The sequence below is a fragment of the Periplaneta americana genome, chromosome 15 (genome assembly GCF_040183065.1).
Source record: "Periplaneta americana isolate PAMFEO1 chromosome 15, P.americana_PAMFEO1_priV1, whole genome shotgun sequence".
In the NCBI taxonomy this organism is placed as follows: domain Eukaryota; kingdom Metazoa; phylum Arthropoda; class Insecta; order Blattodea; family Blattidae; genus Periplaneta; species Periplaneta americana.
Genome location: NC_091131.1, coordinates 139,332,036 through 139,350,951, shown reverse-complemented (window position 1 = coordinate 139,350,951; position 18,916 = coordinate 139,332,036). Strand labels below are relative to the sequence as shown.

The 18,916-nt window shown below is 32.3% G+C and overlaps 1 protein-coding gene across 3 annotated transcripts in view; it reads left to right on the top strand.

Moving 5' to 3' along the window:
• The window catches only part of LOC138715401 (cGMP-dependent 3',5'-cyclic phosphodiesterase-like), a 127,425-nt gene that overhangs the window by 83,382 nt on the left and 25,127 nt on the right, over positions 1–18,916 (top strand). For all 3 annotated transcript variants that reach the window (XM_069848261.1, XM_069848260.1, XM_069848259.1), the window contains exon 15: positions 5,729–18,916. This exon is cut by the window's right edge and continues 25,127 nt beyond it. In XM_069848261.1, coding sequence (XP_069704362.1) covers positions 5,729–5,927 — 199 coding nt within the window. In that variant the 3' untranslated portion in view covers positions 5,928–18,916. The remainder of the gene's footprint in view (positions 1–5,728) is intronic.

Here is an 18,916-nt window from a genome sequence, read left to right as displayed (position 1 = left end):
TGGTGGTGCTACATGGTGTATTCTTTAAATCAAACTTGTACAATTAAATTGTAAAGCAAAACAATTTCTTTACTTCTTCTTTAATGTTAAAAAAAAATAATTAAATGACAATTGGAGAGATAGAGAGAGGAGAGTAAAATATATTTCAAGGGAGAAAACAAGGGGTGGGGTGTATGGCCAAGAAAAAAATTACCATGACAGCACTGACCAAACCTAACCTGTTACAGACTCATGTATGCAAGGTGAATAAGCTGAGTATGAAGGAAACTACCTCAGCGCTAGTTTAACTCTTATAGATGAACTATATAAAGAACTTCAAGTGTCAATATTGTCTCGAAGGTATCTGTGTAACAAACTTCATTTAGAAATGTCCATCTGCGATTATGTTAACCGCAGAAGAAGGAAGAAATATGGTCGTCATATGAAGTTACTCAAATTTCCAATTAAGGACAAGGAAAGGCTACAAAAATTATTTTTGATTTCACCCTTATAAATTGGACGATTTTCACTTCAGAAATCACCGTAACTACCTCAGCACTAGTTTCAGTAATTTAAGGACCAGTATAAAGTAAATTTGATTAAAGTGAGAAAGAAATTCGTAAGGGAAGCGGTCAGGAGGGATTGAGGTTGTCTACTAATTCGTTACAAACAACTATTATAGGCTATTTCATTTGACTAACGATGATTTGTAAAGAGCAAAATACCTACAGTAGGGTAAAGAATCTAAATCAGTACGTTTATGAGAACGGATATATAAAAGTGTCAGGAAAATAACAGAATTACCGTATATTGCAATTAACTCTGCATTGGCAGAGAAACCACACAGGGTATCGTAAATCTGTTGAAAATTAGAAAATAGTGTAAAAAAATGCATTCAGAGCGAATTTTGCAGCCTGATATTATCTCGCCCACGTTATGGACATAATTCAATACCGTAAGACTGATATGAAACGAATACTAGAACAATTTGTTAACCAAAGACGATGTTCAGTAGTTATTTAACAACATACAGAGCAAATACAAGCACAAACGCATATTCTAGCAATAGTTCAGATGAAAAGAAAATGATTAGTACGACCGCTTATTCGTAAAAAAACACTGCCAGCTGTGTAGCCTACATGAAGCAATATATCAGGTCTACGTTATGAACACGTTGAATTTAATATGGACGAGAAACATACAGTTATTATTTATCTGCTTCCATATCGCATCATATAATACACCTATAAAATGAAAACATGTAGGCCTAGAAAAGAGGAAACATGTTTGGGGGGAGGGAGTTGTAATTCTTCCCCTTTCGGATAAATTTCAGAAGAGGGATACCTGCTTTTCCTTCATATTCAAAAATTGTAATCTTGTTCACACAAAATAAATTAGTGCCTTTTCGTGAGCATCATGATATGCATTCAACAAATGCAGACAAATCTGCTCTTTTTAGTATTTTGTGATAATTGTTGCTAGGGAGGTATTGTATACTGAAATTTAAAAACAATTAGATATCGTACATCAAATGATGACAGATTATATATTGAACGCAAACAACATTATATCAGCCATGTACCAAAATGTCATCTATGTGTGTTGATGAATTTGGGTAAAACAAGCTTCTGTATGCCACAAGTTAGCGACACATCAAAGTCTTATTGTAACATGACCTCACATTACAATGAGAAAGAAATTTGGAGGTGGCATGACGTAAAAAAGTCATCCCACAGTCGTATTACCACAGTCTACTATATAGTAGACTGTGGTATTACTCTATGTACTCTAGGAATACTTTGAACACTACATACAAAATGTTTATACAGCCAGTGTGGAGAAATTTTAATTACTTCACCTTTCATAAACGACATAGAATATGTTCAAAACCAAGCTCTCAGACTCATTACTGGTGGAATCAAAACAACGCCAATAGATTCTATGAGATTCCTCACTAATATTAACAGCATCAAAATGACAATAGAAGAAAAGGCACTGATTCAATATGAAAAACTTATCAAATTACCAGGAAACAATTGGCATTCATACAGTTCTCTCTGTAGATTGAAAACTCAAAAAAGTTTCATATCCATTGTTCAAGAATTAAAACAGAAAATCAATATCCCGAATTTAAAAGAAAACTTACAAATTAAACCAAACCCTTTAACTCTATTAAATATAGAATATAATCTAAATTTAACAGAAGAAATACTGAAATCAGAAGTAAACACTGAAATACTGAAACAATTGTCTTTAGAGACAATATTAGGTACCCCCCACAAAACTGGCTTCATTTATACACCGACGGATCCATGATCTCCAGAGAACAAGGTGCCGGTGCAGCGTGCTGTCTCTTCTCACTTTATAGATCACTTGGATATGGAGCAACAAGTTTTGATGGTGAAATCATTGCAATAAATGAATGTGTCAGGAATCTTCTATGCCACATCAATAAATTTAGGAATGCAGTTATATTGTCAGACTCCAAAGCAGCTATTCTATCAATCGTCTCTAAACACACACCTTCATCTCAAACAGCAGAAATAACTAAAATGCTCTCTCAATTAATATCACTCAATAAAAGAATTGTATTCCAATGGATACCATCCCATTGTGGAATCCTGGGAAACGAGAATGCGGATGCTTTAGCAAAGAAGGGCAGCACTGCTACTTACAGACCTGTTACTAAATCTATGTATTACTCTGTGAAGAGATTTATTAAATCTACATACTTAGACTTCAACAAACAAAATTTGATAACTCAATCCCAAGGGAAAAAATGAAACTATCTGCATCAAAATCCACAGTTAATTCCCGATTTACCACGAAAATCGTCTGTAGCTGCATTTAGTTTGGCAACAGGCCATGATTGTTTGGCCAAACACCTGCATAGAATTGGAATATATCAGTCCCCTAACTGTCCATTGTACAACTCAAACCAAGAATTGGATTCGGAACACCTCAAAATCTGTGCTTCAGTGGCTGGTCATGATAATATCTTTGAAAAATATTGGAGTGCAAGAGGTCAAATGACTTTATTGTCAAACGCCTGGCATTAGAAAACAACAACAACAACTTTTCAGGTACTCTGCCATCTAGTGTTTGTTATCGCAAGCTCATTTCTCGACACTAGCGACGCATAGCGTCCGTTATTTTCCAGTTGCGTCCAAATTTAATATAAGCTTGGCTGATCTGTTTTATATATGATCTAGACTAAAACTAATTGTATACAAAAAGACACGCAATATTTACACAAAACTACAACAATGGATACATATATACAAATAGTAAACTTACTGAAGGCACTACATGACTTATTCTTACACAGCGATTTGAAGATGAACTAAACTAAACTAAACTAAAAACTAATTGTATACGAAAAATACGCAATATTTACACAAACTACAACAGCGGATAGATTGGCAATTGACACTTTCAAACAGGATAGTAATATGTTTGCACGAGCCCAGCGACAAGCGGTAACTGTCAATCAAGATGGAGTGATGGTTTAAAGCTTACAGTTCTGTACTTGCTGAGTTGCAATATATAAAGGTCCTTTAAACATTTCTTCCAAGAGCTATTATTTAATAAGCAACATAGTTCTCTATTCCAAATGCACGGTAACTTGCTGGTCTGACACGGAGTGTAGTTTTTGAACATGAAATTAATTTGAAAGAATAATACTTCGTAAATGGCTACAAAATATTTCATATACTATTAGAATATGTAAGGTAGGAGAATAGGATATGAGAAGACGAAAATGTTTAATATTATGTATTTGTTTATTTAGAAATCTTTGTAGAGCCAAGTGTAATGATGAAATCATTGTGAATTATAATAAAACATACCCAGAGTGCATATAACCGAGACTGTGTGAAATAATCATTAGGAAATTCGCATTCTTTTTACACAGAATAACTTTACATATTTTATGTTAAATAATTTTATGATGTTTGGGGCAACTTCTGCAGTCGTGAGTTTCTTGAGGGCATTCGTTGACTTCGTAGGGGCACACGCCTACTTCTTTCTGTATAGTCAGTGCCTATGGCCTATATGCCTCTGTAGCTCTCCAAATTTATCACGATGCTGGGTAGGCACCAATCCCTTAAACTAGCCGAAATTTCATGAGAACATTTCTTTTCCCATGAAGACTCAAAACTTCGCTCATTTTATAATGCCTTACTTCACGCAGGTATGGTACAGAATGTTGCTTTCTCGATACTTCTGAGTATATTACAGTTAACTCGCGATTATCCAAGGTCGGATTATGTGGCTTGATTAACCATAATTTCTCTCTCTCTTTCTCCCTCCCTCCCCCCCCTCTCTCTCTCGTTGTGAATAGAGCTTTCTTTGTCTCCGATAATGATAACGCATATCAGCAGAACCTTGTTCTCTTTTTGTTCAAACAACTTTCTTTTCACTCTGATGCCCCTTAATTCCTTGTAGCTTGAAACATGAAAAAGTAATACGTACTGTGTTTGTCACTTGACAGATTTATTCATTTATGTCAAGTGTTACAAACTTATGTAGAAAACAATATTGTCTTCAAAATCTACCATTGTAAAATGGGGAAAAAGTTAGTACCTCTAAACCTCTAGACAGCGACGGAATGCTTCGAATGAAGATATCAATTACTTGGGACAGTAAAATAATTCTTTATTGTCTGATGAACTCATACCGAGTAAGTTACATCCAAATATACATAAAAAAAATGAATGGAAAAACCATAGAAAATGACTAATTAATTTTTTTCGAGTTACTAATTCAAATCAGATACTGTATGTTACTTTTTTTTAAGATTAGTGTACATTTTTGTACGCATAACTACACACATTGTATTCTTCACCCAATATAATTAGAAATATTACATCCATTATTTCCCGGGGGTAAAAGGCTGTCAGAGCGTGGTGCCGACTACACCACCTCATTCTAGTGCCGAGGTCATGAAAAGCATGGGGCTCTACCTCCATGCCCCCCAAGTGCCTTCATGGCATTTTACGGGGATACCTTTACCTTTACATCCAGACGTTTGAATGGGCAGGACTTGTAGCACGTATGGGAGAATCCAGAAATGCATGTTAGTTGAGAGGCGAAAGAGAAAAAAAGCTTTGGGGGGGGGGGGGGTCAAAACATAGATGGGAGGATAATATTAAAATGGATTTGAGAGAAGTGGGATATACAGCAGGGACTGGGTTAATCTTGCTCAGGATAGGGATCGATGGCGGGGTTATATGAGGACGGCAATGTACCTCTGGGTTCTCTATAAACTATTTGTAAGTACATACATTTTTGTGTAATGTAGTAAATTTATGATTCTGGATTTTATTACTGCACCATTATTCAGTGTATTTTGTATTATTCTTGATTTTGATTACCGGTATCTGTGTTTATTGTCCTTGTCATTACCCTGTATAATCTATAAACAACTGTCCCTTGAGAGTAGAGAAGAGCAATTTCGTGATGTTGTGCTAAGAATTAACTTCTAGTACGATTGTTAAAGCTTTTTCGTACATATCTTTAGTCTTGAGAACATATCTTCCTCTCAATTTCAGAAATAAACTTTGCTTTACTTGCTCATTGCATTGCATGATGCCTTTGGTCAGGCAGAAGGAATTTGCTTATTCCAAGATATACAGTACATAAATAATACCTTCTGTTTTCACTTTATCTGTTAATGTAAAATGTATTGAAGTATATTTTGAACTGTTGAAATATTAGATTACTTACCAGATCTTTTATTCTTTTTTAGGCTTGTTGCTCAGCTATTTCCAGAAGCTGAATGTTTAGTCACATCACCCAGAATGAACCGGGAAGGTTGGATAATAGCAGATGTTCTATTTGCTGAGCAGTGGGTGAATGGTGGGCATGAATTACTTTCTGATCCTAAACTTGATACTCAAGTTATGGATAAAATGAAACAGAATGGTTATGTGTCAGATGCCAAATAGCAGTAGAATGTTAATGATATTGTATATAAACCCACATTCTCTTTATTCCTCAAGAAACTAGTTCCATACCCTTGCTCATTATAGTGTATTTCCTCGCATTGTTAGATTTACAGTGTCACAACCCCAAGTACAAAACTTCATAATTATAAGATGCTTGTAGTTATATTAAGGACTGCTCAATTCCACATTTTATCCATTGACGTAATAAGAGACTTGTGGAAGGGAAAAAATTAAGTTAAAAGAAAGCAATGGAGTAGCAGAGTAGTGAAAGAGAAGATAATGAAACGTAATTAATTATTAAGTGAAATTCCTTTCGAAGTAAGAATGAAGTAAAAATATTTACCAACTTTAAAATGTACGTGATCTTGTTGGAATTCTACGTGAAAAATTTCATGTAAAATGTAAGTAGGACATTAAAAGACATTAGAAGATGTTAATATGCCTTCTCTTAATGCTAGGAATTTAAGACATTAAAAAAAATTGAAAACAAAACTTTTGTTTAAAAATTGTGTAAAATTACATACATAAATGCAATAATCAGACGAGAGTAGTCTTCTTCCTCTCTTTTTTTTTTTTTTCTTTCCTCGCAATGAAATTTTAGAAAATTAACGATGGTTGAAGTTGTATGTATACTATCATAAATTTTATGTTACTGTTGTGTTTTCTTTTAATGACACACTCAACTTCAGACGCTGTTTGTTGTTAGCATAATTATATGAATTAAATTATCACATAGATAGAAAATAATTTGGAAGCTGCAGAAGTACTTTCCCAGGTTTACTTAAGATTCCGAGATAAAGACTTAGTTTGTAGCTTCCTGCTATATGAATTGGGTTTAATTTTCAACAAATTCTGTGACAATTGTAGTGGACAAAGTGGCAGTGAATAGACCTTTTCTGAGTATTTCAATTTTCCTTATTCTTATTTTGCTATTACAAAATCGCCTTTCCATTGACTCTGTAATATTAAAGTGTTGTTAAATTAAAGTTTGTTATTGAACATTTCGTTGTATCTTGAAAGTATTGTTAAATTGCAGTTCCTTACTTGACTTTTTTTTAACTACAGAAGCTGTTCAGATTATTACATGGCTATAATGAAGCAGTGGTTGAGTAAAATGGCAGGGAGAATGAAAATACTTGGAAAAAACTTACCCCACAACCTCTTTCTCCACCACATATCTCACAGCTCAGATCGAACTCTGGCTTCCTGTGGTGAGGAGACGCCAGTAGCCATAAAATTGACATCAGATGTGTGTTATGTGTATTTTCCGATATGAAAATTTTATTAGCTATTTTAACTTGTTCACTTAAATACCTGTTATGTTTAAATTCCATTACATTATAATAATCTACTGTACATGAGATCGAAGAATTGTGAAAAAATGAGAAAGGTGAGGAAAAAGTAAGAAAACCAAATGAAAGAAAAGGAATTGTTGAAATGAAAATTGAATGACTAATTGAATCTTTTAATTACTGGTATGTATGTAATATTTAGGAAGAATGAAACTTATATTCAACAACAAATACAACCCGGGTTCGATCCTGGTTGGGCCAAGTTACCTGGTTGAGATTTTTTCCGTGGTTTTTCCCTCAACCCAATATGAGCAATTGCTGGGTAACTATTGGTGCTGGACCCCAGACTCAGTTCGCCAGCATTATCACCTTCATTTCATTCAGACGCTAAATAACCTAAGATGTTGATATAGCATCGTAAAATAACCTACTAAAAAAAACAAATACAATAATAGTAATAATAATAATAATAATACGTGATATGAAAGTAATAATAATAATAATAATAATAATAATAATAATAATTGTTGAATTAGAAAATTAAACATAACATTTTATTGTGATATGTCTATATAGAGCGCCATCTGGAGACTATGAAAATTTTATTCATTTATTGGAAAAGACACTGGAATACTTACAGAAACTGAAACATGAATGCATTATTTGCAAAGACATCAATGTCGATTATCTAACAGAAAGCAATAGGAAAGATCAACTAAATTCATTGCTAGCATCTTTCAATTTAATTTACACAGTAAATTTTCCGACCAGAATACAAGGAGATTCAGCTACTGCAATAGACAACATATTTATCGGAAAAGAAAGAATAGGTAGGTACTATATCACAAACAACCCCAATAATCAATGGTCTTTCGGATCATGATGCTCAACTCCTAAATATAAATATTAACACATCAAAAAACAACTAAAGTGAGATTCAGAAATATAAACAGGAAATCATTAAATAATTTTGAAATAAATCTTAAAAATGAAACATTGGAATCAGTATATAGTCAAAGTGATATGAACAGTAAATTCAACGAGTTCCATAAAACATTTCTAAATATCTTTTAATCCAATTTTTCTGTAAAGTATAAAAATGCAACAATAGATAGATTGCACTAGGTATTAAAATGTTATGCAAAACCAAGAGATCTTTATACATACAGAGCAGAAATAATAATGATACAAACTTAAAACAACACTATAAAAATTATTAAAAAATATTACACAAAGTGATCCAAAAAGCTAAAGAATTACACTTTAATATAACAATACAAAACTCTGATAATAAAATCAAAACAACTTAGAACATGATTAAAAAGGAAAGTGGACGATCAAAAAGTAAAGTAACAAACTATATCCTTATATCTAACAATATAAAACGTCAGACCCAAATGAAATTGCAAATATATTTGACAAATGTTTTCTTACAATAACTGATAACCTCAACATCTTCCAAGATAATGTTTAGACTCTTCAACACAATATTTTCCGACAAAATTCCCAAATATTCAAATATTTCCAACAAACAAACAAGAAATAATTGAAATTATTAAAAATCTAAAGTGAAAAAGCTCCTCAGGGTATGATGAAATAACAAGCAAAATATTAAAAGCGAGTTCATATATTATAACTAGGCCACTAAGTTATTTATGTAACTATTCAATGTTCAATGATATATTCCCCGAGAATTTAAAGTATTCAGTGGTTATTCCTATCTTCAAAATGGGAGAAACAACGTCTCCAGAAAATTACAGACCCATATCACTTCTACCAATCTTCTCCAAAATCTTTGAAAAAGATTATATTATCATCTAGAAATATACAACATTTTAGTGCCAAAACAGTTTGGATTTAGGAAAAATAAAGGCATGGAAAATGCAACATTTAGTGTAACTGACAAAATTCTGTAGGCAGTTAATATAAAAGTACAAGCTGGAGGGATTTTCTGTAATTTATCTAAAGCATTTGACTGTATAAATCATAAAATGTTGCTAGACAAATTATATTATTATGGAATTAAAGGCGTTGCACAACAGTGGTTTCACTCATACCTCATAGATAGGAAACAGAAAGTCGAAATAAATACGACTATGAAATCTACCTCGACTTGGGGAACTATTAATAATAGAATTTCTCAATGATCAATATTAGGTCCTCTATTTTTTCTAGTGTTCATAAATGATCTTACCCCCCCCCCCCCAATAAAAGATGTAGGGATCATCCTATTTTATTCGCAGATGACACAAGTATAATAATTACAGCCAATAACTCGAACACATTCCAATCTTCACCAAAGGAAATTCTCCTCAAAATATGTGACTGGTTCTCAGTCAACACATTAGTATTAAATTGTAACAAAACTAACATAATTCATTTTAAATCCTGTCCAAATTCAACCTCGCAAATTACAAGCACAATAATTAACAATAGGTCCCTAATAGAAACAACAACAACAGCCAAATTTCTTGGTTTAAAAATCGATAATGTGTTAAATTGGAAAAATCATATTAAAGAAATTACCCCCAAACTAAATTCAGCATGTTTTGCTATTAGTCTATGCAAAAGATAGTAAATATCAATACCTTAAAAACAATATATTTGCGTGCTTCCCCTTGATAATGAGTTTTCGAATAATATTCTGGGGAAATTCCACAGATAGTAACAGTATATTCCTACTACAAAAAAGAGTAATTAGAATAATAGTAGGTGCCAAATCTAGCGAATCGTGTAGGATTATTTTTAAAAAACTACAAATATATATATATTTTTTTTTTCAGTATATTTTTTCATTAATAAATCTTTCTCATATGTAATCGTGAAAACTTTGTAACTAATTCAACAGTTCATAGCATAAATATGCTTCAAAAAATGACTTTATTACTCCATCGGCAAGTTTATCGTGCTATCAAAAAGAAGTGCGTTATATGACAGTAAACAATTTTAATAGCCTCCCTATGGATATAAAAAATGAAACTCAAAACATAAGATTATTTAGGGCCAAATTAAAGAAGTACCTAATTTCTCACGCCTTCTATTCTGTATGTGAATTCATGATATTCAACAACTCTTAATGAAATTGATACTAATACTTCTTGTTGTATAGTAGACTATATCGTAGATTTCTTCTGTATATATTTCAACTAGACTGTGACTATAAATTAAGACTTTATAGTAGTATTAAGTTTTTTGACTTGTTCCATATTCTAGCTGTGAAGCATGTACGAATACCATGGAATGTTAATAAATATAATACAATAATAATAATAATAATAATAATAATACTGTAATAGTAATATGACACAATTAACTGAACTAGGAGAGTCAACACACTACACCAGAGACCTAGCTTTGTATATCAGCAAGTGGTAGACAAAGTGTTCGAAATAACTTTTCGTGGGATATTTTTGTTTCCCTTGCACCACATTCAATCATTTCCTTTACTCTTAATTATTGTCATCGTCGTAGTTGAATACGCATTTTGGTATGCAAAGAACATTTTTGAAATTGTTTTCTTTCAATTAATTATCAGTTTCTTCAAACTACATTTTCAGAGCAGTTGGTATCAAACTAGTCGTGGTTAATGTGAGATTCTGAGGTACTCTTTATCACATTTGAGGATTTCATTAAAAAAATTACTCACCTCCTTAATTATTTTCTAACGCATGTGAACTTTTAAATTTTAGTTATTCATTGTTGTTGGGTGTATTAAATAGTAAGATACGTTACAAGAGCGGTATGTTGAGGTTTTCATGTTCGAGGAAAAGATTGAAAAAGCGAAACGTAGTTGAGCTTTTTTAATTTCCAAGAACATGAAAACAAACATACTGCTCGTGTATCGTACATTATTTTGTGCGAAGATCATTTATTACATACCTGAAAGACGAATTTCTAATTAGTTGCAATGAAATCTCCATGTTGGTTTCTGTTTAATGACAGCAACTTCGGAAAACCAAAATATCTTTCTTCAACATTATTGCTATAAAATGTTTTCTGTGTTTACTATACTCCAGCAGGCTGTGATATACGTCTGTCTTTTTTTCCCCCCAGTCTATAAATGCGAACTTAAAACAAACGGTAAGGTTATGTAATGATTTATTTTTCATTTTAATATTTCAACAATATTATTTATATAACATATTGCAGTAATAACATCGGCATCTGGAATCTTGTTGATTTTTTCACAGCTTCCTTAATGTTACTTGTATCAGGAATGCAATAAGTTTCGTGGAGTAGTAGACTTTACTTAATTTTTGCAAATATTTAAAAACAATAATTAACATTGCAATTTAGGTGAAATGGTAAGTTTCCAATTTATAATTATTACTATGTTAAACGTCTCTACAAATAATATGTTAAAAGCCTAAAGCAGTAAAATGAATGTGCGCTTAAGCGGTAAGAAGAGGGAAATTGTTATGTGTGTTACGTTGGGAATACTGAATGTGGTATTTCACACTTACCGTGTATTGGTTCTGTGCGGAGAACAAGCAAATACGCATGATCTCGCACAAAATTAATTAGTGTGCCATAGGAAAAGTATGTTATGCAATATTCTTTACATCACAAATGGTTTCTAAACACAATTATATCCTTAATTATTAATGTTTAACTATGGGTGCAATGTAAACTATTGGTGCAATTAATTTATTATTGTTGTTATTATTATTATTATTATTATTATTATTATTATTATTACTACTACTACTACTACTACTACTACTACTACTACTACTACTACTACTACTACTATTATTATTATTGGTGTTGATGGTGATGGTGACAATGAGAACAATGATATAACAAAATCAATCAATAAATGTCGAAAATACATCTTAAGAAATTAAATGGAAGATAGCTATACAAGATACTGCAAAGCACAAGGAACACAAATCACTAGCAGAGCTCTACTTTTTTTTTTACAACACTATATCAACATCTATGGTTATCTAGTGTCTGAATGATGTCAGGAAAATGAGTCCAGGGTCCAGCACCGAATGTTACCCAGCATTTGCTCATGGGTTGAGGGAAAACCCTGGAAAAAACCTCAACCAGGTAACTTGTCCCAACCAGGATTTGAACCCGGGCCTGCTTGTTTCAAAGTCGGGCTTGCTTACCATTACTTTAACTAGTATAAAATACACCAATTGACAGAAAAATGTCGTCTAGAATGTAAGAAATTCAGAATGTATTAAGAAAGATAGTATTTACAGATATACACCAATCTTCTGCGCAAAATATATTGTAATCATGAGAATTAAAGTTATTCAGACTCTAATGACCAATAGATTCTGATATTGGTGTATAAAATATTGTAATAAAGAAATTATATGGATGTGGAAAGTCATTAGAGTGCCTGTACTACCTACCCGTAATAATTTCAACCATAGGCACCTTTATAAACTTCAAAAGAATCCCACTGCTTAAAATCTACTACATTGCGAGTCAGTATGATTACAGTGTGTTATTACCGAAATCTGTAAAAGACGCAGAATATATTTCTGTAAGAATGAGATGCAGATGAAGACTTGGAAGTAAATAAAAGTGTAAGGGTCAAATTTGTGAAAATTGTATTTTTACTGGAATAAAAATTTATGTACCTAGCCCTGTAACATAAATAAAGATCAAAGTCTATATATCATTCTTTATTGTTTTATTAGGTCTTCATAGATCGTGAAATGTTTAGACCTATATGCCAATAGCTTCAAGGTAAATAATAGTCCATTTTTATAGAAAATATGAAAATGGCACTTAGATTCTTATTTACTTCAAGTCTTCGGATATAATAATAGTAGTAATAATAACAATAATAATAATAATAATAATAATAATAATAATAATATCATGATCACTATGGCCAGTCCTGTATTTAGGTAGTATTACACTCATGAGCCTGAAGAAATTTTGTGCCCCCCATCAATTAACTTGAGCAAATCGTAGACATATAGCAGTCAAACTGTAAAAAAGTGGCATGTGACAACAATTTAACATGTGCTATTATCTAAAGCAGGCGCAGTAGCATGTTAAAATTTATGTTCCACTTGATTTCTTTTCTTTTCTCAAAATACTGCTGCTCTTACTAATTTGCTGGCCTGGGCCTGGGCCGATGTGTAAATACGGTCTTGATTATGGTATAATATCACAGTAATATGGAGTCATGAAATAAAGGTGCCCAGTATTGCATACTCAACCAACAAAATGTGTAGAAACTATCAAAGTTTTGTTTCCTACCACAGAAAATGTCGGTCTGAGAAATCAGAAGAAATCAAGACAATACTTAATTTCCCTCCAAGTATACTAAATCATGTCCGGCTTGAGAGTTGTTATCACATTGGTGATTCTCTCTTTCAAGTGATGCAGGTCACATATTTTCTTTGAGTAAACAGTGTCTTTCATTTATCCCTACATATCCGTGGGTGTGATGTCAGGGTTTGTAGGAAGTGAGAGAAGGATAGGTTTGTATGCATCCAAGATTCAATTCAAACATTAGATAAAAATCAAAGTTCATTCCGAAAGTGTCGAATTTGCGAATTACATGCTAAATTAAATAAATTTCTAATGACAGGACTGCTTAGAACATTTAATTTTCACAGATGAAGCTACATTCCATATCAGTGACAGCATTAATTGTTACAGTAGAATGCTGTTGACTAATTCTGAGTTCTTGGCAATACAGCCATTAACTTTCTTGCTCTCCAATATTTCTCAGATACATTGGGTTTAGAGGAAAGGGCTGGACATTGCTGAAGATGATTCTGATGCATTTCTTCCTGGAAACTGCACAATGGACAAAGTGGTGAAGAAAAAATTCCTATTTTTTTCAAATGTTTTAACATACAGTCATGCTCTGTGAGTGATTGAAAGGATGCAACTGCACTTTTCCTTGGAATCAAGAGTGATGTAGGAAAAAATACAATAGTTGTAATGAGGCACGATATTTTTATATTATGGCGATTATATCACCTTCACACACCCCCCAAACTGTTTGGAGAACCACACCTGTTGCTAGTTAGCTGGTCCATGTGACCTAGCTGGGAAAATTGTCAGACAACTCCACCGACCACATCCCCTCTTGACCACTTAGGGGGCACTTCTATGCCATGGCAAGTCAGCATGCTATAATAGAATATGAAATTCACGCAAATTACATTTGTGTTACCTGAAAGTGAATGTGGTGCATGTTGGTGCATAATCGTGTATTATCACCACCCACACACATTTCTTCAAATGGGAATGTGTAAAAAATGTAACCTGCATCGTCCGAAAGAGAGGATCATTGATCACAATGCCTGACATAATTCAGCATTTGTAAGGAAATAAGATATTGTCTTATTGTCTGCGGAGCTACATATGGTGCTCACATTGAGACTTGCTGAGGCAGAAAATAAAACTTGAAGAATTTCTACACATTTTAAAAGAAAAATAAACTATTTTGTTCCATTATTTTGCAGGTTATTTTAGTATGAAATCTTGTACATCTTGTGTATATTAGCAGTAGTAAAACAACAGCAATGTAAAATACAATAGAAGCAATATAAGAATAACAACAATGTAACAAACCAACATAATAATGCAACAACACCACCACTATTAGTATAAACTCTATTCTACCTATTGTCATGAAGTACCAGTATATTGTATATATTAAAGTAAAGGGTCTTTTTTATATAATTTACTTAAAATAATAATAATTAGTTCGTTTATTACTTGACCATACTAGTGAGCATAAATTTCAAGAGTTCCTATACAAAAAGAGCAGTATTGAAAGAATTTCAGTACAGGATTCTGTGTTCAAGTTCCAAAATGAGCCTTTTTTTTAAGACACTGACTGAAATGTATTTTAAGTTCATTCATTTGGTTAAATCTTGCATTGACAGCCTGTATACCAGTAGTATGGAGGATATTATTAGCCAGCCTAAAAGTGCATTGAAGGGAATGTCATCATTACTCGTGAATAGACGAAAATCTGCGGAAATGCCATAGGAATTTTATATTCCCTATGCATTACTACCTAGTTTGTTATTTCTAGACAGTCCAATTCAATAAAATCTACTTGTTTTAACCAGTTCTTTACTATTCTAAAATAGTGGTTTTTTAATTTGTTGGTTATGGATGTGACAAACTTGAAAGAATCATCTATATTTTATATTAAAGTTCAAATGTCAGTATCGTCATATAATATAATGTTTTGCTTCCTAAGTTAAAAATACACTTAAATATAAATCAGAAATACTTTATGTGTGTGTAAACATGTATGTGTGTGAGTATACATATACACAGGAAGTAAAAGCATTGAGTGTCTTGCTTTAAGGGGCGATAGGAATTTGAAACGAAAAGCTTTAATACATTAGGTATCTGTTTTCACATTTAATCTCAACAACCAAAAGATTAATGTTTTCATATTTTTTGACCTGGTTTAGAAAAACTTTATAACTGTTAAGATAGAAACGAGCATTATTTAAACAGGAGCATGAATGTTACTCAAAAACAGCAGATGGCATGACAGTAGACACGTCTAAGAAAAGTATTCAAAATCCCAATCATTTGCTTTTTATACGAGTATAATATCTGAAAATGTGGGTGCTTTAAAAATTGTAAATTTTCTTCTAAACCTTTGGATAAATAAAAAAATTGTATTGGATATTTTTGTTTCAAATACCATCATCAATTACCGTATCTTTAGTGCAAAGGCATTCATTTTGCTCTTATATTCTGTGCATATAAGTGCTTGAGTAAGTTTTTTTATCATTAAGTGCGTTATTTATATGCATTCTCAGATAGAGAATATAATTAAAATTTGCAATTGTATTCCTTGTTATTGCTTTTTATATGAATGTAATTTGTTTTATGCAAGTTTTATTGTGATATAATTTTTTTACAGTGATTACTGGTATATGTACAGTGATACAATGTAAATTGTAGATATACAGAGTGTAACATCCCCCCCATCACTTCTTTTCATACTTTACAGCTTCTGCACTTCATGGTAAACAAATACGAGTATGTCTGTATGCTGTCTTCAGTAGTAGAGTTGTCACCATGTTTACCATTAGTTCTGATGTTCGCAGATTCAAACTTGGAGTAGGACAGTGAATTTTGAAAATGATAGAAAGCCATAACATGACTTCGTTCGGAAGGAAAACATCTCTAGGAAGCCTATATTACAGATACATAGCACACGAAAAAACTTTGTTTCTGAATGAGAGGCCTCAGAATTTACCAGTGATGTCTCGCCACTTCAAAATTGAACTCTGCTAGTCATCATGCTAACCATTCTATTATGTGGAGTGGAACTTAATCTTCCATATCTATAAATGTCAGTGACTGACCAAATAGTTATACTTGAACGAATATCGTATTTGCTCGTGTAATTTGCACAATTGTTTTACTTTTTTTGGCCACTAAAAATTTGAGTGTGTAAAAAACACGTATTAATGTAGGTCTTGTTCGAAGTTTGATTGTAGTTTCTTTAGCTTGATCAAGAATATTGATGGCCTAGATCTAATACCACCTATGTGATTTTTCCAAAATTTTCAGGAGAGACATAAAAACTGTTTATTATTTATACACTCTATTTGAACTGCTGAAAAGCACATTAATCAGTAAGAATGTAATATTCTTACTGATTATTGTGTTTTTCAGTGGTTCAAATAGATAGAATGTATGAATAATAAACCATTTTTATGTCTCTCCTGAAAATTTTGAATAAATCATATACCGGTACGTGATATTAGGTGTAGGTCTAATATATTCAGTTTCTATTTTGTAATAATAAATAGTTTTCATAACCTTAATTTGACAATAATAAATTTATTGTAATCATAATGAATGCGTTGTATATACCATAATCTGTTCAATAGTTTGTAATTAATGAGATCATAATTAATTAATAGTTGATCGATGCACTCTTGTTGCAACTTCATGTTGTGATGCCAACTGCCCAACTTCCTATTAAAAACAATGAAATCAATACTTATGGAAAGCAAAACTTAATATTAGAGCGTAAAATACGCAGAGTGAGAATAAAATCCAAAATAATTGTTAAATAATAAATAGAATGCGCAAATTATACTAGCAAATATGGTACCTTATAAACATTCTTTAAATTTCTGTACTACATCCGCTTCAACTTCTGTGTATGATTCAGTTACCTTGTCAACAAAGTTTAGTCCCATCTGAGACTGTTGCTATTAGTGCTCTGTGGTGCTTACAGCTCTTGAAGAGCATTAATTCGTGTCAGGGCCTTTTTCTCGACATGACATTAATTGATGGACTGGGTTTGCGTCTAAGACAGCACACAACATTACACTGACAGTGGAGAAACAGTCATCCTTGAAGTTGGATTTCAGCAAGTAGTCCTTATATTATTCTTGATTTAGGACAGTTCAACAGAAGCCTTGAATATCGGATAAAAGGATTTCACTAAATCTTTCGTGAATTACTAGGATTTCATCACATACTTACATGTGTCCACTAAGCAGAAGTGAAAGCTTGGAAACATCAAAATGTATTTATAAAATTATGGAATAGCGGTACAGATGAATTAAAAATGCGAGTATTGTGGAATTTTATACAACCACCCTATTTTGGGGACATTTTAATGTCAAAGTCTGCTTACTAGAATTGGCAAAAAAGTGACAGTGAATTTATTACTTTGCCCATTACCTAGTTAATGCTTTTGATCTTCTTGATTGTAGCATTATGCTGAATTCAAATATATAACTGTGAACAAACAGGAAATTTCTTTGAATGCGTTGGATCAATAAATATATTCATATATCATATTAATCTTTGATATTTACATTACCATACAGCAGTCAAGTTCTGTCCATCCTCACTACAGAAAGACAACATTTTGCAAGTCTCTGTCCAGAAAACTTAAAGATGTTATTATATTGTATGTTTCTATTACAAACATTGACAATCAGCAAAATGTATAACCATTTAAATAGTAAGACATTGAATTAATTTAAAGAAAGTTTATAAAGCACATAGGAAGATATTTAGTGTAGCAGAGTTGGCTCATTGGTAGAGTGACTGGGTTATAGACTGGCAGGTTATGTGTATGATCCTAGTGGAGATAAGTTTGCCTCACCTTTAAGAATGGACCCTCAGCCTCCTCTCAGAATGGAGACCGAAGTTACTTTTAGAAATGAAGGTGAACAAAACATATGCTCATTGCTGACCATCACCTCATGCTGAAGCTATAAAGTATGGGAGCTCTACCTCTCTCTTCCTTCTGCACCTTAAGTAGGGACAATTGGGATATTTATCTTTGCCTAACAGCAACTGCCGCGTAAATATACGTAATATTATGTACGTCACTAATTTTATAATATATTTTCATGATTCACATATGTATAGCAAATAAGATTTGTTCCACTTACCATTTTAATAGTAATAATAATGTTACATTCTGTTCTATTGTGTTAACATAGTTTGGCAGTTATAATTATTAGATTATTATGTATTATATCAAACCCACCAGGTATATGCTGTGAAATTATGTAGTTAGTATTTTATGTTCCTAGAAACAATGGTAAATTGTATAAATACTTCAAATATCCATTTTCAATAAGGTCTCTTGTAACAAAATCTGATTCCTTGAATTTAGACTGAAACAATGTTTTTAAACTTTGTGATATGAACCTTGGAGAATTTTAATAAAGGCCTAATACAGTTTTATTATTTAATAAA